Source organism: Sinocyclocheilus grahami, unplaced genomic scaffold (assembly GCF_001515645.1).
Source record: "Sinocyclocheilus grahami isolate Dianchi unplaced genomic scaffold, SAMN03320097.WGS_v1.1 scaffold290.1, whole genome shotgun sequence".
In the NCBI taxonomy this organism is placed as follows: domain Eukaryota; kingdom Metazoa; phylum Chordata; class Actinopteri; order Cypriniformes; family Cyprinidae; genus Sinocyclocheilus; species Sinocyclocheilus grahami.
In genome coordinates this window covers 245,971-273,607 of record NW_015505469.1, presented here as the reverse complement: position 1 = coordinate 273,607, position 27,637 = coordinate 245,971, and the positions used below count along the sequence as shown (strand labels likewise).

General features: G+C 37.5%; 2 protein-coding genes across 3 annotated transcripts in view; both read left to right on the top strand.

The window, feature by feature from the left end:
• Nucleotides 1–6,387: 6,387 nt before the first annotated feature.
• On the top strand, nucleotides 6,388–21,233 carry LOC107600727 (WAS/WASL-interacting protein family member 1-like). The gene is made up of 11 exons (XM_016292686.1): nucleotides 6,388–6,544; nucleotides 11,662–11,746; nucleotides 12,761–12,890; nucleotides 14,525–14,671; nucleotides 15,563–16,222; nucleotides 17,046–17,231; nucleotides 17,584–17,717; nucleotides 18,371–19,073; nucleotides 19,897–20,082; nucleotides 20,750–20,854; nucleotides 21,051–21,233. The coding sequence occupies exons 2-11, from the start codon at nucleotides 11,693–11,695 to the stop codon at nucleotides 21,095–21,097; spliced, it is 2,352 nt and encodes a 783-aa protein (XP_016148172.1). The 5' UTR covers nucleotides 6,388–6,544; nucleotides 11,662–11,692; the 3' UTR covers nucleotides 21,098–21,233.
• Nucleotides 21,234–23,474: 2,241 nt separating this feature from the next.
• The window catches only part of gpr155a (G protein-coupled receptor 155a), a 24,791-nt gene continuing 20,628 nt past the window's right edge, over nucleotides 23,475–27,637 (top strand). For both annotated transcript variants that reach the window (XM_016292655.1, XM_016292656.1), the window contains exon 1: nucleotides 23,475–23,661. The gene's annotated coding sequence lies outside the window, so the exon portion shown is untranslated. The remainder of the gene's footprint in view (nucleotides 23,662–27,637) is intronic.

Sequence of the window (27,637 nt, the reverse complement as noted above, 5' to 3'; positions counted from 1 at the left end):
TCTCATGTTGCCACAGGGGAGGATTTGTGAATGTCAGTCAAGCAACACAACTGACACTAGTAGGTCACATAACAATTACATTAATACTACACTCATTCACGCTTCATATTTTGAATGGTTGTGAACTAATTACTTATGCAAAATAAGTTCATATTTAGGGAGCATGCAATTTTATACACAGCCATAGTCACTAGTTTCATTCATAAATAGATCAACAGTTTTGAATTAATCAGTTGAGTGAATGATTCAATGACTTACACACAAAGACAGTCGATTATCGCCACCTTCTGGTGTATTGATGTAAACTGCAGAAAGTCACTGAAAAAAAATCTCTAAAGCACAAATTGTCAGTCTGCCTGAAATACACAAACAAAAGCATTGTCATAAAGTGACATTTCACTCTTGATCACCACACACTCGTTCAAATGTGAGGACTAGGCGTTAGGGACAGGGACCAATCAGGTAGCAAGAAATAAGAATCGGGCAGGGATTCAATATTCGACACAATACAGCTGTATAATATAAACTGTTGTATAATATAAGAGCGTTGAATGTTTTAAAACGGACAGAAGAAGAGTATAAATGAGAGCACATTATAGAGGCATGGCCACTGTGTCTGACGGTTTCATCTGTAGTGGACTGCTGGCAGGTGCGCCAAAGCAGTTGGCATCAAAAAAAGGCACAGACTGCATCCACAGAGCACTGCTCTCAGATCAGCCACTAGAGGAATGACAAAGAACGAGCAAGGGAGGACAAATTAACCTTTCTGCCTCCTTTTTCTCCTGTGAAGGACAGATGAAATGTAAGACATTTTTGCCAAATGATGATTCAAAATTACTGCAGTATCTGCAAAATATTTTCATTCGCTGGTGTTTTGCTTGGGTACAATACACAGCACAGTCATTACAGTATGTACAAAAAAATATATCTGTTATTATTTTGACATGCTTTCATTCATATCATGCCACATTAGATGCCAGCTCTTAAGTGTCTCAGAACATTTCTTTCTAATAGGATCTTTTCAGTTAATATCAGTCAATCTTATTCTAAATCTGCTCCATTGAATTGTGGTGTTCCCCAGGGTTCAATTATTGGTCCAATCTTGTTCTTACTGTATATTCTGCTCTTATGTTCTATTTTTAAAAGGCATGGAGTTTCTTTTCATTGTTTTGCTGACGATAATCAGGTGTATCTACCTTTACAGAAACAGGACAAGAGGACAATTACATCTCTACTAAATTGTCTGCATGAAGTTAAACTATGGATGTCAGCAAATATTTTTTAATTGAAATGAAAGTAAGACTGAGGTAGTTTGGTTCGGAAACTCTGAGTCTCAAGTCCTCTTTGATTTGGGGAACTTGGCTCCTTTCTGTAAATCGGTAGTTAAGAATCTTGGGGTTCAGTTTGATGTCTCTCTGAAATTTGATAAACAGATCAACTCAAGTCTTGTTTCTTTCAATTGAGATTACTAGCTAATGTAAAACCGTTTCTGTCACCTAGCAATTTTGAAAAGCTTATTTATGCCTTTATTTCTGTAAGACTGGACTACTGCAATTCTTTGTATGCGGGTGTGAGCCAATTGCTGTTAACTCACTTACAATTAGTGCAGAATGCTGCTGCTAGATTACTGATGAGTGTTCGTAAACACCAGCATATAACACCTGTTTTAGCTACTTTGCATTGGCTTCCAATTCACTACAGGGTCGATTAAAACTGAGTGGTGACCGGGCATTTTCAGTGGTGGCCCCAAAGCGTTGGAATAGCTTGCCTTTATATCTTAAACTTTTACCTACATTGGGTTCTTTTAAAATAAATTTGATTTGATGTGCTCTATAAATAAAACAAACAAACAAACATTAGAACGGCTTGTGTGTAATTCTGATGCTGCAAATGTGTGAAAGTAAGCTATGCTCTGTGACAGTTGCTGATTCAGACACTTTTCTACACATAAAACAAATCTTTCTAAATTGGAAATCTGTTTTAGCTGATATCTGAGCTGCTGATATAGTTTATTATGGTGATACTCTGTGCCCGTCATAGCACCTCCCTTTCACCAGAGGTCGTATTCCTCAAACTGTGCTCTCATCTGAACTAAATTTCTTGTTTTCTAGTATTTATAGGCCAAAACTCTAGTTACACAGCATTTGCTGGCTAATAAATAACTTGGGTTAAACTTTATTTTAAGGTGTCCTTGTTACAGTGTGATACTAAGTGATATTAATTACCTACATGTAGCCTACTTACTAAGCTATATGATTAGGTTTTGCCTTAGGGTTACTTGCATGTAATTATGCATAATTAATTGTTATTGTAGTAGTAAGGATATGTAACGTGTAACAAGGACACCTTAAAATAAAGTGCTACCATAAATTGACACAAAATATTGATTGGAGTTCAAATTTTGCTTGCATTAGCCCAACCTTTCTTTAAAAGATAACACAAGACAAAGTGTACAAATATTTTTGGACAGAGGAGTGCATATATGAGACATATGAGACTGGCACAGCTGTATGGGAAGTTTGTTGACGTTTGTGTCCTTATAGAAAAAAATATTTGGCAACAGAATGGCACATTTGACCAGTGACACAACTGACCATCAGAATAAAGAGTCTAAAATCTTACATTACATTTCTGGTCATGTCTCTGAGGAAAGTTTTATACCAGTTGTCAAAATATCCTAAAAGATGTGTAAATGATTTCTAGTGGATTTTCAATCATAAATAATAGGAATTAAATCTAAAAGGATATATAAAAAAAGAGTATCTTCTAAGAATCTGCAAAGATCCTACTGGATAAACTGAAATTCAGGGAAAATTAAAGAGTCTAAAATCTTACATTACATTTCTGGTCATGTCTCTGAGCAAAGTTTTATACCAGTTGTCAAAATATCCTAAAAGATGTGTAAATGATTTCTAGTGGATTTTCAATCATAAATAATAGGAATTAAATCTAAAAGGATATATAAAAAAAGAGTATCTTCTAAGAATCTGCAAAGATCCTACTGGATAAACTGAAATTCAGGGAAAATAATTCTACACTCAAAAATGCTGGGTTAAATACAACCCAATTGCTGGGCTTGTCCCTATTTTACCCAGCACTGGGTTATATTTAACCCAGCATTTTTTAGAGTGTAATGACTTCACTCTAAAAAATGCTGGGTTGTTTCAACCCAACTTTTGGGTTAAAAATGGAATTTAAAAATTGAACCCAATAGTTGGGTTAGTCCATATTTGACCCAAATTTAGGTTGAAACAACCCAGCATTTTTTAGAGTGAAGTCATTACACTCTAAAAAATGCTGGGTTGTTTCAACCTAAATTTGGGTCAAATATGGACTAACCCAACTATTGGGTTCAATTTTTAAATTCCATTTTTAACCCAAAAGTTGGGTTGAAACACCCCAGCATTTTTTAGAGTGAAGTCATTACACTCTAAAAAATGCTGGGTTGTTTCAACCCAACTTTTGGGTTAAAAATGGAATTTAAAAATTGAACCCAATAGTTGGGTTAGTCCGTTTTGACCCAGCGGTTGGGTTAAATGTTTAACTCAACCTTCTGGGTAGTAACCCAACCGCTGGGTCAAAACAACCCAATTGCTGGGCTTGTCCCTATTTTACCCAGCACTGGGTTATATTTAACCCAGCATTTTTTAGAGTGTAATGACTTCACTCTAAAAAATGCTGGGTTGTTTCAACCCAACTTTTGGGTTAAAAATGGAATTTAAAAATTGAACCCAATAGTTGGGTTAGTCCATATTTGACCCAAATTTAGGTTGAAACAACCCAGCATTTTTTTTTTGAGTGTTTTATGACAGAAATTCCATTAGCAATTCTGTAAACATCTTAAATCATTTTAAAAAGCTAATCTAAAATATATTCCAATCCGAAAATAGTGTTTATTATCTTCTGTTATTAAAGGAAAGCCCCCTTCAGCATTGGGAGGATGTGAATCCCTGCAGTGGAAAGATGTGGACGGATCCAGAAGATCAGAGTGTTTGGTGACAAGATCAGATCTCAAATAAGCTTGATCACCATCTCATAAGCAGACACTGCTGAGTATTGTTGAGCTCTGTGTGTATAGGACTCCATCAGGATAACTGAGGTCTCTCCATCAGTATGTGCACACACTCAGGGCTTTTTCTCCCTGACGACGGCTCTTGAGCATGTTGAGCCCTGCGCTGGTGGCTCTCTGGTTGGCTGGCACGGCTTGCAGTGAGGCTGGTGTTGAGCCAGGCTCCTGGCAGACTGTCTCTGTGTGTTTACATCCTCCTCATTTGGTCTCCTTTTCATCCTGTCTCTTCTCATATATACACTTCCTTATTCTATTCTTATCCAGAGGGCAAGGTTCAGAATTCAGTACATGCCTACTACACATACTGCTATGCTACTGCTTTTGATTTGACTGAGTACGTATATTAAATAGTATGCAGTGTACAATAAAACTTTAATAGCAAAATTACTGTTAATAATAAAAGTGATCATACTAAAGCATGGTGTGATGTTAGTGATTTAGCTTTTTTGAATCCAATTTTGTGTAGTATTTCTCCTTTTTCCAAATGAGTCAAACAACGTTATGTTTGATGTTACTTCCCGTTCATTCATCACACTTGGTACAACTGAATGCACTGCATTGTAGGATACAGTGAAGTGAAGATTTGCATACTGCACACAGTACATTTAAACCATTTTTAGAAACATGTTTTGATGTTAGCAGAACAACTCAAGTAATGCCAGTGGCAATATCTCGTTCACTGCTGCCACCTGCAGTTCACACACTCTACAGTTAAAGCGAAAGGCTTTGGAACCAGAAAGGATGAGCAATATGAACAATATTGTGCCTCAGATTACCCCAGAGGATTGTGTTATCAAATTGAATTTGATAGCCCACTTTAGACATTCAAGTAGCCTAACTTTGCAGCTGCATGTCATATGGCTCATACGGTTTGATAGGAGAATATGGTGGTCATAGGTGGAAAAACACCTCAGTTTCATTCAGAGGCCCAAACTGAGCAAAAAATATGCAGCTAGTGGAGTTGCTGATATTTATATGGCCAAATGTTTGATGAAATCCTCATGGCTTGTAAACCAGTGAGGTCCTTATTATGACAGACTACTTACATAAAATGCGGATAAATATAATTTGTCACTCAATATCTCCCAATATTATGTCTTAGTACGATGATATTTAAATGCTTATTGTATGATCGAATCTCTCTACAGTGTTTATTGTGGGGGGGCAAAACATATAATGCAATGCAATATATTGATGATTGAGAAAGGAACAAATAAACACTCCTCAAAAACCTGATATATCATATTTTGTACTTACATTTAACATGATTTTTTTTTAGGAGTGTAAGAGCAGGCTTTATAGGGTTAAAGAAGCACCTTTGGATTATAAGCAGGTACATCGTATTTGTATAATGGTTAACCACTGCATAAATGTTTAGGGCTTAAATTACATTACTGTAATATTATATAGAGTGTCATGTCATGAACCCACAAGCATTTAGACACTGAAACCACACTTAAAAAAATGATCAAAGACACTAAATGTGGTATTGTGGACATGTGTAAAGATGTGGAAAATTCAGCTTTGCATTACAGAAATTAATTACATTTTAAAATATCTTACAATTGAATAGAGATATTATAAATTGTAATAATATGTCACAATATTGCAGTTTTTACTGTATTTTTGACCTTTGACAAAAACATTCAAACATCTTACAGACCCAAATTCTGTAATGGCAGTGTGATTCTTTACACCAGTGGTTTTACTGTGTGAACTTTGCTATAGTTGAAATAGCATGATACAAATATTATAGCATGCTTTTCCAAATGAAGCAAACTTGACACCTGCTGATTAAAAGTCACTGAGCAAAAATGATTAAGAAAAGTGAAGTTAGTTCTGAGAAAAGCTCCTGCACTATTTGAGCACAGATACAGACACTCGCTTTGATATTTAGTAATGCAATGATATTCAGGTATTTTAAGTGTCCAAATATTTTCTGTGCCCTTATTTGCACCACATTTCTCCTTTTCAGTCATAAACCTATCCCCGATTTCCTTTCACAGAAACATTGTTTTGTTTAATTCACACGTTTTGTGGCCCACACTGAGAATATGTGAATCAATGATGACTCCAGTAGTACTAAATCCACAGATTCAGAATATATGTGCTCTAAAATGTTCACAGAGGACCGATTTGAAGAACAAGCTCAGTGTGAGCAGCAGGCGAGACCAGCGTCAGATCTATTTTCTCCAAATGATTCCTTTAGTTCCTGTTTCTGTTAACGTTCTCAGTAGTTGGAGTTCATAAGAGCCCTGGCCTGGCTAATCTCACTCTTTCACAGACACTGTGTGAGGAAACGCATGTGGTCACAATCGTTTGCATGCTGCGATCAACAGCTCGTTCTGTTGCATGAACAGCTCTTAATTCGCAGCACACTGCAGACTCTGATTGGTCTGTGGAGTCACAGAGAGGAAGTGCAGCGCAACTTTCTCCAAAACCTTGGCTCTGGTGGCTCCAAATGCTCTGACAGAGGTGAGTCTTTCTTTAAGTGTAGAAATGAAGGAGTAAAGCTTGTGAGGGAGAGAGCGATGCAGTGTCCAGGCTAGGGAGCATCCCTTGCTGGATGAAAGTTGGTGTTATTTTTCAAGCTGCTGCTTTTCTAACAGTGCTCAACCACAGAGGAAACTCAACAGAGGAAATGTAGCTCACTCTCTCGGTTTTCACACAGCTTCTGAACAAAAAAATAACTGTTTACTTGCTGTGTTAGATTGCTTTTCAGATCATAAAAAATGCATTTACAATGCAAATTATGTGCATCTTTGGATGTAATGTGTGTAATAACTGTTCTTCTTTGAGCTCGCAAAAATGGAGAACAGGATACACATGAATTTCAATGCAAATATGTAAAATAAAAGTAAAATAGTGTCTCTATGAATTAAGCAAAAATGTAATTATAATGTAGCACACTTGTCTACACTAACTAAACTCTAAAATTTTTATGTCACACACACACACACACACACACACATATATATATACATACACATGAAGCAAGGATGCACTAAATCTGGTTCAAAGTGACAGTAAAGATTTCTACATTTTTACAAAAAAAAAAATCTATTTCAATGTTGTTCTTTTGAACTTTCTATTTATTAAAGCATCTTGAAAAAAAGTATCATGGTTTCCACAAAAATATTAAGCAGTGTATTTGTTTTAAAATTTTTAAATACTAAAACATGTATTTATTTATTGCAGAAATGTCTTTTTGACACAAAATTTGACTAAGTTATAAAAAATGTAAAATTATCAATCTACTTAAATTAATGCAGTATATTAGTTTATAAGCATTCATGTTCACAAGATTATCATACATTTTTAAAACAATCTTTTAAAACATGTATAATATTATCAAATCTTACCTAAAATCTTTAAAAGTTTTAGAATTGTCTTCACTGAGAGTCGGAGTGTTTTCCTGATGTTTGGAAATTTTCTCTCATATTGCCTTTTAAACTGGTCACTGAAAACTAGGGCTGCCCTCGACTAAGGATTTTTCTGGTCGACTAGTAGTCGTTCATTTGAAGCACTAGTCAACTAATCGCACGTTTATTAATAAACCATTTAAATCATTATAATGAGCCTTTAATTGCCTACATAGCCTATAAGCGCTCAAGCACACGCATAAAGCTTGCCACAGCGCACCGCAGAAGCTAATGGTTATGAATGTGTCATATTTTTAATGTCTGTGAGGCAGCCATGTAAAGTTGCTAATACTTACATATTTCAGATGATAAGCCATATTTGAGAGGTCAGTGAATGATAGGCGAGCGTTTGGATGTCCTGCCCGATGTACTGTATTACCACAAAGACCGGCCGTTAACGATCTGTCCATCACGGACTGCGTGACTTCGCCTGTGGAATTTTTTTTTTTCTGCGACTAAGCGACTAAAAAAAATTTTGGTCGACTATCAGGGGGCAGCCTACTGAAAACTGCTGTCTTCATTCCCAGAGGATGGCAGTCCACTTTTACTCTTTGGTTCTCCGTGAGCATCGGTCCAAACTCAAGACAGCTGAGAGAAAATGGCGCAAATTAAAAGACCCGTCAGACTTGATTATGTATCAGTCTTTGCTTTCATCTTTCTCTGCTGAAGTACACACTGCTATATCTTCATACTATCTTCATCCACAACAAGATCAACAGCGCTCCAGACACACGTAATCTCTTCAAAACATTCAATTCTCTCCTCTGTCCCCCTCCACCACCTCCCACCACTTCAATAACTGATCATTTCGCCACATTCTTCACAGACAAAACTAGAACAATCAGCAGTCAATTCTCAGCCCCACACATACAAGACCTCCAACCAACCACATCCACTACTAAAACTCCCATCTTCTCCTTCTGTCCCCTCACTGAGGCAGAAGTATCCAAACTTCTCCTCTCCAGCCATTCTAGACCCAATCCCCTCACACCTTCTCAAAGCAATCTCTCCTACACTCTTACCAGCACTCACACATATCATCAACACATCTCTCCTCACAGGCACCTTCCCCACTGCATTCAAGCAGGCTTGTGTAACCCCACTGTTAAAAAACCCTACAATAAATACTTCACTTACAGACAGCTACAGACCTGTCTCTCTCCTTCCATTCATAGTGAAAACCCTTGAACGAGTTGTTTTCAACCAGGTATCATTGTTTCTTTCACAGAACAACAAACTGGATGCTAACCAGTCAGGTTTCAGGAGTGGCCATTCGACTGAGACTGTGCTACTCTCAGTCACTGAAGCCTTGCGGATTGCTATTCTAAATCATCAGTTCTTATTCTGCTAGATCTATCTGCTGCTTTTGACACTGTCAATCATCAGATCCTCCTGTCTGCCCTCTCTTCACTGGGCATCACAGGGATTCCACTTCGCTGGTTTGAATCCTATCTCACTGGTAGGTCTTTCAAGGTGGCTTGGGGTGGGGAGGTATTCAAAGCACACCAACTGGTCACTGGTGTTCCTCAGGGATCAGTTCTTGGACCCCTCCTCTTCTCCATATACACTATATCACTGGGTCCCATCTTACAGGCACATGGCTTCTCCTACCACTACTATGCTGATGACACACAGCTCTATCTCTCATTTCAACCAGATGATCCAACGGTATCATCTAGAGGACATCTCGGCATGGCTGAAAGAACATCACCTACAGCTCAACCTGGCAAAGACTGAGCTTCTTGTCTTCCCTGCCACTCCAACTCTACAGTATGATTTTTCCATCCAGCTAGGTTCTTCTACAATTACCCCATCAACTTCGGTCAGAAATCTCGGTGTAATCTTTGATGACCAGCTGACCTTCAAAGACCACATTGCAAAGACTGCTCGATCTTGTAGGTTTGCATTGCACAACATCAGAAAGATCAGGCCCTTCCTAACGGAGCATACTGCACAACTTCTTGTCCAGGCCCTTGTCATCTCTAGGCTGGACCACTGCAATGCTCTTCTGGCTGGACTTCCATCAAGCACAATCAAACCTCTACAAATGATTCAGAATGCAGAGGCACGACTGGTCTTCAACGAGCCCAAAAGATCCCATGTTACACCTCTCTTTATCTCCTTGCCCTGGCTACCGGTTGTGGCTCGCATCAAGTTCAAGACATTGATGCTTGCATATAGAACAGCCACAGGCTCAGCACCCGCTTACCTCAACTCACTATTACGAATCTACATCCCCTCCAGAAGTCTGAGATCCGCTAGTGAGCAACGCCTCGTGGTACCATCACAGAGAGGCACAAAATCACTTTCCAGAACATTCTTGTTCACTGTTCCTGGCTGGTGGAACGATCTTCCCACCCCAATCCGGAATGCTGATTCCCTGACAATCTTCAAGCGACAGCTGAAAACTCACCTCTTTCAACAATATTTGATTTCATCTTGAAAAAAAAACTTTATTTATTCCTTCCCTTTCTAGCTTGTACCTGTTTGGAACAATGCCTGAAACTTTGTATTATGAGCACTTCCTGTTATATTCTTGTTTGCCTCTTTAAGATGAATCACTTTATGCATTCCCCAATTGTAAGTCGCTTTGGATAAAATCGTCTGCAAAATGACTAAATGTAAATGTAAAACTGTAAAGAGCATCAGACTGAAGTTACAGCAAAGTGAGCATTTTGTTCTCAAAAATGACTTTTCTATATATGTGCACCAGTTAGAATAACAAGTATTGTAGTTCTGCACGTAGGCCACTTTGACTTCCCAGGGGGTTTCATTGACCATCTAATGGATTGTACATGGACCATCTGAATGGCATTGTATAATCTGCAGTGATATTGCAAATGAAGCAGTATGTCTGTGTTTTGTCCATCCTTCTAGCTGGAGAGAGAGATGTGAAGCGTGTTTAATGGTGAGCTGCTCTCTGTACAGCACAGCCGTGTTTATTTCTGCTAGTGTCAGGAAGTCATTGGCTTCAGTGCGATCACTTGAGAAGCAGATAAGACCTTTTAACTATTTAGCAACTGTCTTACACTATTTAAGTGTGAAATAGGTCACGTTTTGGTGCATTCCACAAGCTGTCATTTTGGCAGACTGCCTTCAATATAAGCTGTTTTTAGTCTAACGAGGAAGGTTTAAGTTCTGAAACTTACAGGATGTTTGTTTTATAGCACAATGATCTCTTTTATATCAAGGGAAGCTTGATTTGTTAGGTCATGACACCTTTAAAGTGCACTGACTAGTTGCCTGAGTGTTGATTGACAGGCTGTTCTGGGTGGATGTTAGGGTGTTGGTAGTGTTAAATACCAGCGGTGGTTTTGGTTTGTTGTGTGGTTCTTGTGTATGTCAGTGGCAGTTCTGCTGTTAAAAGAAAATAAGTGGAACTGTGCCAGTATCTGTTTAAATCCACTTTAAATTTAAGAGACACGAGCAGCACTGCATGCCATGATTTTACTGCCTATGTAAAATATCCACAGTGATGCACATGAGTAATCAGGTCACAGCTGTCACCTGTTCACTTATGAATAGCCCTTATTATGAAAGTCTTTCTGCCGCTGGTGGTCTACACCAGTGGTTCCCAACCCTGGTCCTGGAGGCACCCCAACACTGCACATTTAGCTTGTCTCCTTTCTCTGACACACCAGTTTCAGGTCTTGGAGTCTCTACTAATGAGCTGATGACCTGAATCAGGTGTGTTTGATTAAGGAGACATGCAAAACATGCAGTGTTGGGGTGCCTCCAGGACCAGGGTTGGGAACAACTGGTCTACACAAAATCAACTGCAAGTTTTATTTTATCTTTCCTAAAAATACATTCTGGGTTCAAACTGAGCATGCTGCGCAATATTCATGTGCTAATTTTTTGTTGCAAATAATAAACTTTTTGAAATTGTATTTATGTATTTAACTTTACTTGTGTCACCCTAAGATAGTGAACACCTGCTGTTTTGTTACTTTCATATGGTTGCATTAAACTACAGAAGGGTACGTTTGAAGTATGTGTGTGAATATGTGCATGTCATGTGATTTCATGTCTGTTTCTTTGGAAATTGGAACAAAAACTATTGAAGATGAGGTATGTGTCTTCAGAAGATGTGCTAACGTGACTCTCTTCCTCCGCTCCATCCTTGTTGATTGGTTGTTACTAATGTATTCTTTATCTGTGTGCTCTCAGTCGTTTAGGCTAGAAAGAAAGAAGAGGAAATATGTCTGGCCCGCCACCACCGCCTCCTCCTGGCCCTCCTCCAACCTTTGCACTGGTATGACAGCATTGTTCACATCTACATATTTTGATCATTAGCTTAACTTAGTACTTAAATGTATCAAATATTTATACTGAATCTAATACAGTTATTTTGATACTGATTATGTTATTAGTTCATTTGTATGAGCTACAATAGTATCTTACATAAAACAAATGTTCTGGTGAATCTACAGGATGTTCATTTGTTTTCAGGAAACAGTCCCAATTGTGCCTGAAAATGAAAGGTTTTTATATCATTTCATTTGACAAGGCTACTGTTAAAGATACTGTATTTTGCCACCTAAAATTACTCTCTTTGAGTCTTTATTGATGTTGTCCGAATAACTAATAACTAGAAAATAGCTGAGTACACTTTTTATGCCAAGAAACCAAGTAACCAAAATCAAATACCAACTTTATTATGCAAGTTGAAATTCTGGTCATACTTTTTTTCTCTAAGCACATTTGACCAATTCCAAGCCACATCAATCTTAATAACTACTATTAATTTTGTATTTAATAATTTATAAGTGATATATAATTGTTAACAAGGGCAGGAAGTGAAAAATGCTTAGGTGTGCATAATTATTAGAAATGCCTAAATCTTATAAAAAAGAGAGATTTAAGTCAAATATTATGAAAAACCAATGAGAAATATTCAAAACTAATGCAATGCAGAAACTGCAAAAATAAATCATGACCACTGGACAGCAAAATGCGAAATGTAATTGGGACTACTATAGTAGTATAGTATAGCATAGCACAGCATATAGCATAACATAGCATAGCATAGTATAATATAGTAGTCCTATTGTTATTTCACACCAGAATATCAGCTTGCATAATAATTATGCACACACTGTATTTAAATCATGTGCTCACAAATGCATACATGTAGCATGTGTAATTGTGTAGCGTACACCATACTTCTGTTCAAAGTTCTTGGTATTCAAGGCTCAACAGCAATTTTGAGTTGATGGCAATGTGTGTGGTTTATGGAGCCTGTCTAATTTACAATGACTATCACTAGGCAAACACAGAGAAGCCAAATCTGAGCAGATCTGAGCATCAAGGAAGAAATGCTTTACTGTCAGATATCGGCAAAGGAGCTCGACTGAAGAAAGCCGTCACCAATGATCGGAGTTCCCCAGTGCTGGACAGTGAGTTCACCTTGTTTTCTGCAATATATTTTGTAACCTATTTTATGTGTGTGTGTGTGTGTGTGTGTGTGTGTGTGTGTGTCTGCATACATCCTTTATTTTTTAAAGAGTGTAGAGCCAAAGACATTTGTGACCTGTGCTGGCAAAATGAGTCACAATGACCACATTTTCAAAAATGAGTTATTTTTTATTTTACATTCATCGTTAAAAGACCTTAAAAATGGTGTAAGACTTGTTGGAATTGGACAAAAAAAATGACAGAGCTTCACCCGTTTGAAGTTGATAGAGTCTGCAAAGTCCATTTTGAGAAAAATCTAGTTAAATTTTCCTGAAGGTTCCGAAGCAAAATCACATCTTTTCCTCCAGTTCTTAATAATTACTATATTAGTCTAATAATAATAATAATATAGCTGTTTTTATTTTATCTTTGTTATTGTAAATAAGAACAGATGCAAAAAAAAACAAAAACAGAATGAATATAAGAAAGAAACAAATAATGCATTTGTAACGAGGGAGGCGTGATGACAAAGTGGGGATCCAATTGCAAGGCTTTAATAAGAGCGTAGTCAAACAGGCGTGGTCAACAACAGCAAACAATGATGGCAGTGGCAAGGCAAAAGAGTAATCCAGATAATCAGGCAATGGTCAGGGCAGGCAGCAAAACAATCATAAACCAGAAAATAGTCCAGGGATCAAAACACGAAGGCACGGAAACTTTAGAAACCATGGAAGAGCTACACAACATTCAATCACCAGCGATGAGAGAGTGTGTGTGTGCTATTCTTATAGTCCTACTAATGTGAGACAGCTGTGAACTGATGATGAGATCTGATGCGAGACAGGTGATGCACTTGATGAGTCCAGGCAAAGGATTATGGGAAATGGAGTCCTGAATGAATGGCAAGGTACAGAATGGAGTGTCCTCTAGAGGAGCTCATGGGCACTCCAGCTGGAGATCATGAAAGCATTACCTTTTTATTTCACATCTAAACAAAAGCATTCAAGTAAGAAAAACAAATAATCAAATGTAAAAATCCCTTAGTGTGTTCAATACAAATACATTGATTATTGTAACTACAAAAGCAGTTCAATCAAGAGCAGTGAGTGATTCCCTCTTTTCTTTTATTGTTAGATTAACATTAATGAACAGATCTAATATAATGTTACACATCAGATGTTTTTCCCCAACAGTTCCCCAAAAGTTCACTTAAGACTTGTATGTTTGCGTGAATACTTAAATACTGTAATTTCTAAAAAAAACAACAAAAAAAAAAGCAAAAATCTATTTATCGGGATTGTGCGCTGTCGGAAGCATCTTTATGCGCGCTCTTTGGATGACAGTCAGTGCGAGAAGCGAGCGGAGAAAAGGTACTCATCTCAGAAAATGTACACATAAAGATAATTTTAGATGTTTAATTACTATTTGGAGCATTGGGATTACTAGACAAGGGCTTAATGAACTCATCTTTGTGAAAACCTCAAAGTTGACTAAAATAAAAAAAAAATTCTCTTTTTTGCGTGTAGCTCAAAATTAGCCCGTGCGCATTCCGACTCATTTTGCCAGCACAGGTCACATTTGAAGAATTCATTTTTGTGATCATAATATGTAACGATAATATTTTCATTTAATGCAGAGCCCAAAGGAGGCGGAGGAGGTGGAGGCGGAGGAGGCGGAGGAGGTGGAGGTGGAGGGTTTGGGGGCGGAGCTCCAGGTGGACTAGGTGGGCTGTTTCAGGGTGGAATGCCAAGACTGAGATCATCAGGAAACAGAGACAATACTGGTAATCATCTCAAATTAATCATATTCAGGCTGATTTAATATTGCACAAGCCTTACTCAAAAGTGGTGAAAATAAAACTAAGTAACTAATTAACTAACTAACTAAATAAATAAATATTAAATAAGATAAATATTACAACTACAACTACCACTACTACTACTACAGCTGCTGCTAATAATTCTAATAATGCTGTTTATAATTTAATCGTATTATTTTTGCATTTTGACAAAAATTGAAATCAAACAATAATAAAAACTTGCAAACTTACAAAATACTTACATACTATTCTATACTTATTTCTTTAACAATAATTATAACTGTATTTATAATTAAATCATGTGTGCAATGGGGTAAAAAACTAACATCAAAATGTTTACATAATACATACTATACTGTACTATACTATACTATACTATACTATGCTCTGCTATGCTATGCTATGCTATACAGTATAATGCAATAATAATTCTAATCTTATTTATAATTTAATCCTACTATACGATACTCTACTACACTTATATAATGTAATAATTATAATTTAATTTTTCAATCTTTTTTTGCATTGTGACAAAAATTGAAATCAAAATGTTTACTATACTATACTACAATTTTATGCATTGAGAAAAAATTTTATATCAAAATGTTACTATACTATACTATACTATACTTTTAATGACAATTCTAATCCTATTTATTATTTAAATGAAATAAAAATGAGACTATACTATATACTGCACTATACTGTATTATACTATATACTAATATAATATACATATATAGTAATCCTAATCATAATCGAATCATTATATTGTTTGAATTGTGACAAAAACTGAAATGTGCTATACTTAGAACTTTTCTTCATGTTCTTTGTTTTATGATGACACTAAAGCAGTAAGACCACCGATGCCTCCTGCAACGGGGAGATTCCCAGCACCCAGCAGCCCAGCAGGAAGCAGACCCCCGCTCCCAACCGCCGGACGACCTTCTCCTGGGAGAGCCGGACCCCTACCGCCCTCGTTTCGCTCACCCCAGCACAGCTCTCCCAGCGGCCCACCACCTCTACCTGGAGGCCGACCATCAAGTTCCTCATCTTCTGTTCCACCCCCCAGCCAGCCGGGCAGACGTCCAAGCCTTCCTCCACCACCGAGAGAGTCCCAGTCTTCCTTCCCTCCACCCCCAATGCCAGCAAGTGTCCGGCCGCCTTTACCCACAATCCCAAGCAGGCCCTCAGATGACTTCCCTCCCCCTCCACCACCCACTGGAGGAAGAAGAGCGTCATTTTCTCGAGATGGACCACTACCACCACCGCCGCCTGCAACTGAGAGTAAACCATTGAGTTCTCAGAGGCCTATGGGTAATCCACCTCCATCCTTACCTCCAGCAAGAGGAGGGGCCCCACCCATCCCACCATCCCCACGGGACGACCCCTACACAAGAGGCCCTCCTAGAAACAGCCTTCCTCCTCCACCACCTCCTGGACGCTCCAGCCCACTGCCGCCACCACCCAACGAGAGGCCGTCTCCATCGGGAAGAAGACCATCCATACGGTCAGGTAAGAGCAAGGTCATTTCTCTTTTGCTGTTTATTTTTTACTGTCACAATATTAAGTTCATTTTTTTTCCAGTCAAATTTATTTATTAAATGTATTATTATTATTTTTTTACAAATAATTTTTTTTTTATAAAGCAGCTTTACAGAAAATGTTGTTAATGTGCAAAAATATGCAATATAAACAATCAAGTAGTTGAGACTTGCTATATAGTATACTATGTATACTTTATATCCAACTCTATATAAAGAGCAGTGCAATAATATATTTGACTTTTTGCAACATTATTTGAAATTCAACTAGTATGACTAACTAATATGATGTTAAACTTTAAATATTTGATGTTAATATTGTATTTATAAAACATGCATTGCTATTCAGAAGTTTGAGGTTGTTAGGATTTATTTATTTTTTTTAAGTTGCTCATGCTCATCAAGGGTGCAGTCTTCAGTTGCTTCATATTTTTGTGGAAACCATTATACCTTTTTTCAGGATTCAGAATAGAAAGTTCAAAAGAACAGCATTTATAGAAATCCTAAACATTATGCATATCTTTACTGTTGCTTTTTATCAATTTAATGTATCCTTACTGTATAAGATTGTTATTTTCTTTAAAAAAAATGTAATGACCCCAAAGTAGATATTAGTGGTAGTATGAATTGCATATGCTTTTAAAGTGTTAAAGTGTTAACATTTTCAGATAATTAAAATGCACACTTGAAAATACCTTCAGGCACACAGTTCAGATGACTGTTATGAGGTATATGAATGAGAGGATTTGTTTTATTTTGTGGACTCATCATTTTATGACTGCTCCTTCCTTCAGGTCCTCTACCACCTCCACCCACTGGAGGAGGAGGCAGAGGAGTGTCTCCCCCCGTGCCCCCTCCTAATCGCCTCGGTGGATCAGGCAGACCCCCTCTACCCTCAGACCCTCCCAGAGTGCCCAGCTTCCCTCCACCACCCCCTGACACCATCAATGGCTACCAGTGCCCTCCACCATCTGCCACAGGTAGGACGGCCACAGGAACCGTACACCTGCTGATGAGAGAGAGGCAACTTATAGGTCAACAATAAAAAAGGCAGTGAGTTTAAAGCTGAAGAGTGGCATTTCTGCATCACTACCAGAGCTGCAAATAAAGTAGCTTTTCTGGGATAGCAGAAAGTATTTGAAAAGAAAATGAAAATATACTATTGGGCAGTTTAACAAGTTTTAGCTTAAAGGAATAATTCGCCCAAAAATGACAATTCTGTCATCATTTACCCACTCTCAAGTTGTTCCAAGCTTGTGTGACTTTCTTTTTTCTGTGAAATGTAAAAAACAAAAAAAGGTGATCATTTCAAAGATGTTGCTAATCGAACAGTTTTGGTTCCCTTTGAAATTCATTGTATGGACAACAAATACAATGGAAGTCAATGGGCACTGAAACGGTTTGATTACCAGCAGAACATCTTCTTCTGTATTGCGCAGAAGAAAGAAAGTCAGGGTTGCAATGATGTGAGGTTGAGTAAATGATGACAGAATTGCCATAATGTCTGGACAGACACAGCATGATGTCGATATAAATATTGACTCAATATGGTAATGAAACTGCTAATTTCTTTAACAATAATTATAACTGTATTTATAATTAAATCATGTGTGCAATGGGGTAAAAAACTAACATCAAAATGTTTACATAATACATACTATACTGTACTATACTATACTATACTATACTATGCTCTGCTATGCTATGCTATGCTATACAGTATAATGCAATAATAATTCTAATCTTATTTATAATTTAATCCTACTATACGATACTCTACTACACTTATATAATGTAATAATTATAATTTAATTTTTCAATCTTTTTTTGCATTGTGACAAAAATTGAAATCAAAATGTTTACTATACTATACTACAATTTTATGCATTGAGAAAAAATTTTATATCAAAATGTTACTATACTATACTATACTATACTTTTAATGACAATTCTAATCCTATTTATTATTTAAATGAAATAAAAATGAGACTATACTATATACTGCACTATACTGTATTATACTATATACTAATATAATATACATATATAGTAATCCTAATCATAATCGAATCATTATATTGTTTGAATTGTGACAAAAACTGAAATGTGCTATACTTAGAACTTTTCTTCATGTTCTTTGTTTTATGATGACACTAAAGCAGTAAGACCACCGATGCCTCCTGCAACGGGGAGATTCCCAGCACCCAGCAGCCCAGCAGGAAGCAGACCCCCGCTCCCAACCGCCGGACGACCTTCTCCTGGGAGAGCCGGACCCCTACCGCCCTCGTTTCGCTCACCCCAGCACAGCTCTCCCAGCGGCCCACCACCTCTACCTGGAGGCCGACCATCAAGTTCCTCATCTTCTGTTCCACCCCCCAGCCAGCCGGGCAGACGTCCAAGCCTTCCTCCACCACCGAGAGAGTCCCAGTCTTCCTTCCCTCCACCCCCAATGCCAGCAAGTGTCCGGCCGCCTTTACCCACAATCCCAAGCAGGCCCTCAGATGACTTCCCTCCCCCTCCACCACCCACTGGAGGAAGAAGAGCGTCATTTTCTCGAGATGGACCACTACCACCACCGCCGCCTGCAACTGAGAGTAAACCATTGAGTTCTCAGAGGCCTATGGGTAATCCACCTCCATCCTTACCTCCAGCAAGAGGAGGGGCCCCACCCATCCCACCATCCCCACGGGACGACCCCTACACAAGAGGCCCTCCTAGAAACAGCCTTCCTCCTCCACCACCTCCTGGACGCTCCAGCCCACTGCCGCCACCACCCAACGAGAGGCCGTCTCCATCGGGAAGAAGACCATCCATACGGTCAGGTAAGAGCAAGGTCATTTCTCTTTTGCTGTTTATTTTTTACTGTCACAATATTAAGTTCATTTTTTTTCCAGTCAAATTTATTTATTAAATGTATTATTATTATTTTTTTACATATAATTTTTTTTTTATAAAGCAGCTTTACAGAAAATGTTGTTAATGTGCAAAAATATGCAATATAAACAATCAAGTAGTTGAGACTTGCTATATAGTATACTATGTATACTTTATATCCAACTCTATATAAAGAGCAGTGCAATAATATATTTGACTTTTTGCAACATTATTTGAAATTCAACTAGTATGACTAACTAATATGATGTTAAACTTTAAATATTTGATGTTAATATTGTATTTATAAAACATGCATTGCTATTCAGAAGTTTGAGGTTGTTAGGATTTATTTATTTTTTTTAAGTTGCTCATGCTCATCAAGGGTGCAGTCTTCAGTTGCTTCATATTTTTGTGGAAACCATTATACCTTTTTTCAGGATTCAGAATAGAAAGTTCAAAAGAACAGCATTTATAGAAATCCTAAACATTATGCATATCTTTACTGTTGCTTTTTATCAATTTAATGTATCCTTACTGTATAAGATTGTTATTTTCTTTAAAAAAAATGTAATGACCCCAAAGTAGATATTAGTGGTAGTATGAATTGCATATGCTTTTAAAGTGTTAAAGTGTTAACATTTTCAGATAATTAAAATGCACACTTGAAAATACCTTCAGGCACACAGTTCAGATGACTGTTATGAGGTATATGAATGAGAGGATTTGTTTTATTTTGTGGACTCATCATTTTATGACTGCTCCTTCCTTCAGGTCCTCTACCACCTCCACCCACTGGAGGAGGAGGCAGAGGAGTGTCTCCCCCCGTGCCTCCTCCTAATCGTCTCGGTGGATCAGGCAGACCCCCTCTACCCTCAGACCCTCCCAGAGTGCCCAGCTTCCCTCCACCACCCCCTGACACCATCAATGGCTACCAGTGCCCTCCACCATCTGCCACAGGTAGGACGGCCACAGGAACCGTACACCTGCTGATGAGAGAGAGGCAACTTATAGGTCAACAATAAAAAAGGCAGTGAGTTTAAAGCTGAAGAGTGGCATTTCTGCATCACTACCAGAGCTGCAAATAAAGTAGCTTTTCTGGGATAGCAGAAAGTATTTGAAAAGAAAATGAAAATATACTATTGGGCAGTTTAACAAGTTTTAGTTTAAAGGAATAATTCGCCCAAAAATGACAATTCTGTCATCATTTACCCACTCTCAAGTTGTTCCAAGCTTGTGTGACTTTCTTTTTTCTGTGAAATGTAAAAAAACAAAAAAAGGTGATCATTTCAAAGATGTTGCTAATCGAACAGTTTTGGTTCCCTTTGAAATTCATTGTATGGACAACAAATACAATGGAAGTCAATGGGCACTGAAACGGTTTGATTACCAGCAGAACATCTTCTTCTGTATTGCGCAGAAGAAAGAAAGTCAGGGTTGCAATGATGTGAGGTTGAGTAAATGATGACAGAATTGCCATAATGTCTGGACAGACACAGCATGATGTCGATATAAATATTGACTCAATATGGTAATGAAACTGCTATTGAAAAACTGAGTGCTAATATAATTGTTATTGATTGACTCTGTTTGGCTGCACATATTCTCTTGTATTCTTTTCCTATAGATGAGTGGGGGATGAGGTTTTCCTTCCGTCCTCTGTCTGAATTACCTCCACCAGAGCCGTACGTGTCCTTCTCCAAGTCTTACCCCAGCAAAGCTGGCGGCAAAGGTGAGCACTGCAGCATTTTGTAAGAGAATTGTAATAAGAATTGTTTAAAAGTTATGCTTCAGTGTGTGTTGTGCTGTCCACCCTCAATGCATTTTAGTTTTTTTTCTGCGTTTACATAAGACATGCAATATTTTAGTGTTTTAATGTTGTAATAATCCGTTTGATAATTTCATATCTATTTGCATCTGTTTTCCAGGAATGAGAGACAGAGGAGCGCCACCCTTGCCACCAATTCCCAGATGAAATGCTTTGACATTATAGTGTGAGCTGGATTTTCATCTGCTGAATGAGACTCAGGAACTCGTTTGTGAAAATATGAAGGTTTTTAGCTTCTCAGTGACATTTTTTTAAATCCCTTTTTCATGCATTTTAATCCAGATGTGTGTCCAGATATGGCGATTAAAGTGCAAAAGTGAAAGTTTGTTTTAATCATTTATAGCATCATGTTATTCTGCACATTTCCCTAATTGCAAAAATATTATATTTCAATTTATTAATGTCACAGATACATATATCATGCCACAGACACATGTAGGTATATCATTTATGATATATTAAAGATGTTATAATCAAGGAAGTGTAGCTTATACAGTTGTTGTGAACTTCTGCCAAACCAAGCCACTGACTTTCACCACACTGCCATCTCTTCACCCACACGTCTGTGTGTGACCTGGACAGTACTACTTTCTCAGTCTAGTAAAGATGCAATCTGATTGGCTGAAGGGGCACACATGTTTTATCAGGCCATTTGAAAAGCAAATACACTGAGCTTCTGAATTCAGCCCAGGACATTGTTTAGCAGCTTAAATGTATATTTTATGGTGAGTCTGCAGTCACTTGTTCCTACGCAAAAACTGCTCAGTGGCCCAAACAATGATGTTCGACCAATATATATATATATATTGTAATTGCAAATTGTACACAACAAGAACAACATCCAACAACATAAGGCACATCGACCATAAATAATATGAATAATCAATATAAATAATAATGTTACTCACGACAATAATAGCAACAATGAGGAGGGAAAAAACACACAAGGAGCAAGAATCAATAGAAGAAGTACATATAGACATCAAATAAAAATTAGTGCTGTCAAACGATTAATCACATACATAATAAACATACACAGTACACACACATATATTATGTATATATAAATACACACACATGCATGTATATATTTAAGAAAAATAGGTTATGTTTATATATATAATTATATGTATATAAAAAATATACTTGAAAATATTTTTCAAAATATTTACTGCATGTGTGTGTATTTATATAAGCATAATAAATATACACAGTACACACACACATATTATGTAAACAAAAACCTTTATTTTGGATGCGATTAATCGTTTGACTGCACTAATAAAAATACATTAAAATAATAAACATTTTGAGATGGAGCAACAAAGAGTTTCAGACTTTTCTATTTAGTTTTTTTTAAGTACTTGAAGCTCTACATTTTCACAAATGCAAACACAATATGGGCTATTAAAGGAGGGCGAACATTTTTCTCCACTTGCATGCATAAGTATGATATTTACCCAGCAAGAAAACAAAGACAACATCTGAAAAAACGAGAATTTAAATCACACATTAAAAAGAGGACATCTTGCAAAACAAGTGGGGGAATTGTCTCCATTTTTACTGATAGCCAGCGATTAACCTTTGGAGCAACTGGATATGTGAGATAAAAGATAGTACTGAGGCTTCAACATCTCCCAGAGAATAGCACTGGTAATCCACCGTGATAACACAGTTAAACTCTTTATAAATAAGCTTGTTATTACACTTACTATCGAAGAGAGCTACATTACATATTTTTGGGGATTATTCTTAACAAACCAGTATTGCATTGCATACTTTATCATAGCCTTTAATTGTAATTCTAACTCCGTATTTATTACTAAAATCATTATGAGATAAGAAATAGACATTTGCATCTTATAAATCATGAATACAAGTAACGCCTTTAATACACAATCACTTCTGAACAAAGACTTTCTGTTAATAACTACAGCCCTATTGTTCAAAAGAGTGGAGCTGTGAGGGGAAAAGACAAGTTATGGCTAAATATCATTTCCCTAGAAAGCTGCACTTGTTTATGAAAATGAAAAACCTTCAAAGGAACTCAAAAATAGATCAAGATTACATCTTAGCACAAATTCAAGGCCACCAATGGTTTTGAAAATATGATTAGGAATATGGTACCATACTGAGTGAGGCTTTGCTAAGCACTCTTCAAGCCATTCTACTCTGAATGCACCAAAACAAATTCTAAACAGCAGTACATTGTGAATCCTTCACGTAGAGAAATGCTGTCCTCTTTCGGTCATCACGAGAACGTGTCTTGCTCGTAAGCTGTCAAATGAATTAATGCACGAGTTGTTCAGTTTTTCAGAATGCATGCATTGTAATGTTGTAATGTTAATATTATTCCCCATATAATCGAGAGATTTCATAACTGTTTTTAATAAAAGGGTTGGAGCTCTCAAGTCTGTTTTGGGCTTATGCAAAGCACCATGTGAAAGGTCCCTGCGCATGCGCAGAGTCTTGGCTGCTTTCTATTGGCGAGCTGCAGCTCGTGTGTTCTGCTTCTCTGCAGCGGTGTGTGTGTGTGTGTGTGTGTGTACTGCTGTGATAACAGACACATGCTTCCAGCACTGAGAGAGCAGAGGCGAGCAGACCCGAGGCGGAAGAGCTGTCATGGAGCTGAGTTCATTGCTCAAAGTCATCTGGATGAGACAGCATGAGTGAAAGTGTGTGTTTCTGATTTACAGGAATCAGCTGATCCGGTGAGTCTGTCAGCAACTCACTACTGTACATCTAAAGTAGACTCTAGGTGTTGATCAGAGCATTTGACCATAATATCATTAGATAGTAAATATAGCAATCATGCAGTACCATGGCACTACCATCTGATGCCTTCACTGTATCATGCTACAGCGCTTTTTGAGTGCAGGGTCTGACTAAAAACATATGCCCATGTGTCTGTACTAATTTTACACAACGATTACAAAATTGGTCTAAAAAGGGGTTTTATTTAAAGGTGCAATGTGTAATATTTACAACGATCTATTGACAGAAATGCAATATAATATACATAACTATGTTTTCAGATGTGCGTAAAGACCTTACTTAATGAACCGTTATGTTTTTATTACCTTAGATTGAGCAGTTTCTGTCTACATGCACCGCGGGTCCCTTACATGGGAGCCGCCGCCATGTTTCTACAGTAGCCCTGAACGGACAAACTGCTCTACAGAGCGCGTTTCTTCACTTTGTTGACACAATGATGAACAAGCACATTAACATTCGCAATAACACCGATTTATTGAATTATTAAAGGGGTCATATGATGCTTTTTTAAAGATCATTATTTGGTTTTGAGACTTTAGTCTTTGCAACTTCAGGGATCTTATCTATGCACAATCAGCTTGTAACACTCCCAAGAGAAAGGAAAACTTGAAATCGCATCATATGACCCCTTTAAGGGGTGAGTGGGGGACTGAGCCGTTGGTTGCAATTTGCAACCTGACCACTAGATGCGCTAAAATTTACACACTGCACCTTTAATGAAAAATTAGCCTTATTAAACTATTATTAATAAGCTTTTTTTTTAATATACCATATTGACCCGAATATAAGACAACCCTGATTATAAGACGACCCCCCTTTTCCAGATGTACCTTTTGGAAAAAGGCTTTTTAAAAAGCAAATCTTGTTTTTTCTCAGTAAAACACATTTTGTCTTTATTTTCATATTGCATATTTTTCCTATTTAAATTTTTGTTTTGAAAGTATGGTAAAAACTGGTAAAATGTACCAACAATCACATTTAAAAAATATACACTTTTTGATATACCATTAAAAAAAATCTGAATTAGGACATTTATGCTATCCATCTAATAGTAGCCTACCAAAATCTTATTAACAGTAGAAGTTACATTTTACTGTAGTCTTCAAATCTGGGTACTGTCTTACGTTTTAAAATCACAAAGGGAGTTTGGTCCCTTCAGGCTAATGTGACAGTCACGATTCATGCAGCTGTAAGGTTTTCTTTTTCTTTTGTTTTTACTCGCAATCTTTACAACACGCATTACATTACGTATTTCATGGCACACTCGTTTTATGCGTATTTGGCGCCACCTATTGTTGTGTGTGTATTATTGACATGTCAAAGTCTAGACCCTGAATATAAGACGACCGCGTTTTGTCAGATGTATTTCCAAGAAAAAAACATCGTCTTATATTCGGGACAATACGGTATATATTCTTATTCTTTATAAACTCATTCTGGGGCTTGAAATGGAGGAATTTTCGCCAATACTGCTAATTAAACAATATTTTGCTGAATGTATTTTTGTGCTGGCACCTTGGCTGGTTTAGGTCTGTCATGGATAAATAAAGATGACAATAAAACCACCAGTAGGTGGAAGCAAGTCCCTGTTTTAAAGGGGTGGTTCATTGCAATTTAAATTTTTTTATGTTAGTTAGTGTGTAATGCTGCTGTTTGGGCATAAACAATATCTGCGAAGTTACGAAGCTGAAAGTTCAATGCAAATGGAGATAATGTCTTTTAAAATCCTGGCAGTTTAATGCCTACAAAAACGGCTGGTAGGGACTACACCGAGTTACTTCCCGGGTTCGTGACATCACAAACCCAGATAAACCCCGCCCCCGGGAACACGCAGCAAAGGGGGCGGGGCCATGCTGCGCTGCTTTAGAGAAGAGGAAGAGAAAACTAGGGGTGCACGTACAAATCTATTCGTATATGAATCACAATTCCGTCTTCTAATGATTCTAATGGATTCACAAGATTCAAAATCAATGTTCAAAAGCACCAGTTCTCAATACTGTTCCTCGCGTCCCCTGCTCGGCACACGCTCTGCATCTCTCTCTCTCTCTCATTCAGCTCAGCTCCAACAATTAACTGTTACAATCATACACTTATTTTCACACAGCAATGAGAAGCGTTAAACATGGACGCGAGTGCAGTTGCCATACTGTATTAAAGCTTTAGTCAGGATAAAACTATATTAAAAGCTAACATAAGCAGTAGCATTTACAAAAAACAGCGTATCTAAAAGTATGAGACAACAAACAAAAAACATAGGCCTACCATTAAAAGCCATGCTTGCACAGTTTCTGCACGATCCTCTTCAATAATATCCTCTGCTTCTCAATCGGGCTCAAACTGATAAGCGATATTAACGACGCCTTGTTTACAATACAACCCGGAGCACATGCCAGCGCAGCAAACAATTGCCTTGTCCAAATACCGACACTTGCGGTCTTTGCACTTGACCACTTGTCCTGTATTTGGCCCAAGTGTTCAAATGAGCATGAAGACCACAAGTGTGTGTCGAACTTTTCATTACCTGATGGGACACACTTGTAGTGTTGTAAAAATGCAAGTGTTTACACAGCTTTATTTTAATTGTAATTTTAAATACTTTGCATTTTGAAATCATCTTCTAAAGTCTGTTCAGTAGTCCCTATAACATGACATAATTTTAATTTGTGGCGCTTCTAATTAAGTGATAAAAAGCAGTTGCAAATGTTGTACAAAATAAATATCACCACAACTCATCTTTCCACCAATAAAACGTAAACACACTATTTTTCTACCAAATTATATGTAATATCTAATTATTATATTAATATTTAACTTGCACTGGAAAGGTTTCCGTGACCTCTCGCGAGATCTCTGCAAAAAGTCTCACGATTTATTTCCAGAACATGATGCATGATGGGATACACTAAGCCTCGAATAGTGGAGCGGTATTCGAGATAGTGTACACTTGCGGTCTTTGCACTTGACCACTTGTCCTGTATTTGGCCCAAGTGTTCAAATGAGCATGAAGACCACAAGTGTGTGTCGAACTTTTCATTACCTGATGGGACACACTTGTAGTGTTGTAAAAATGCAAGTGTTTACACAGCTTTATTTTAATTGTAATTTTAAATACTTTGCATTTTGAAATCATCTTCTAAAGTCTGTTCAGTAGTCCCTATAACATGACATAATTTTAATTTGTGGCGCTTCTAATTAAGTGATAAAAAGCAGTTGCAAATGTTGTACAAAATAAATATCACCACAACTCATCTTTCCACCAATAAAACGTAAACACACTATTTTTCTACCAAATTATATGTAATATCTAATTATTATATTAATATTTAACTTGCACTGGAAAGGTTTCCGTGACCTCTCGCGAGATCTCTGCAAAAAGTCTCACGATTTATTTCCAGAACATGATGCATGATGGGATACACTAAGCCTCGAATAGTGGAGCGGTATTCGAGATAGTGTGCGTTAAGGGCACTTGAACTGAATGCTTAAACACTGGTAAGAATTTAAAGGTAATGCAATTTATAAACTTTAGTGACGATGTGACACTGCCTCGACTGTGCAAGTGACAATTCCTGTGTCAACTGTGCAGCTGGCTTATAGACAGACGCGATGTGGTGATTTGAAGACATTTGCATATTTTGAGAGAGAGAGCGTGCACGGTGATTCACTCACGTTGTTTGTGAAATTACGTCTCACACAAGGTTTTCAAATGACTTTATAAGTTATTTAATGAAGAAATATTATAATGATTTCACCCGCTCCGGACAGAGACTGAGACGTGCCGCTGCATGTCGTGCCAAACCTCTCACGGCAGCGTCATCAGCTTGAGATCGGTTGAGATCGGCCTTTTTAGAGACCGCCGATCAATCATCCCAACGTGATTATCGGCCGATAGTGATCGGTAGCCGATCAATC

Bases quoted from the DNA above. Each gene is read 5' to 3' on its own strand.
- LOC107600727 (XM_016292686.1), top strand. From the start codon at position 11,693: ATGTCTGGCCCGCCACCACCGCCTCCTCCTGGCCCTCCTCCAACCTTT. The intron at 12,891-14,524 runs GTGAGTTCACCT...CATTTAATGCAG, and splicing joins GAGTTCCCCAGTGCTGGACA to AGCCCAAAGGAGGCGGAGGA. The intron at 16,223-17,045 runs GTAAGAGCAAGG...TCCTTCCTTCAG, and splicing joins AAGACCATCCATACGGTCAG to GTCCTCTACCACCTCCACCC.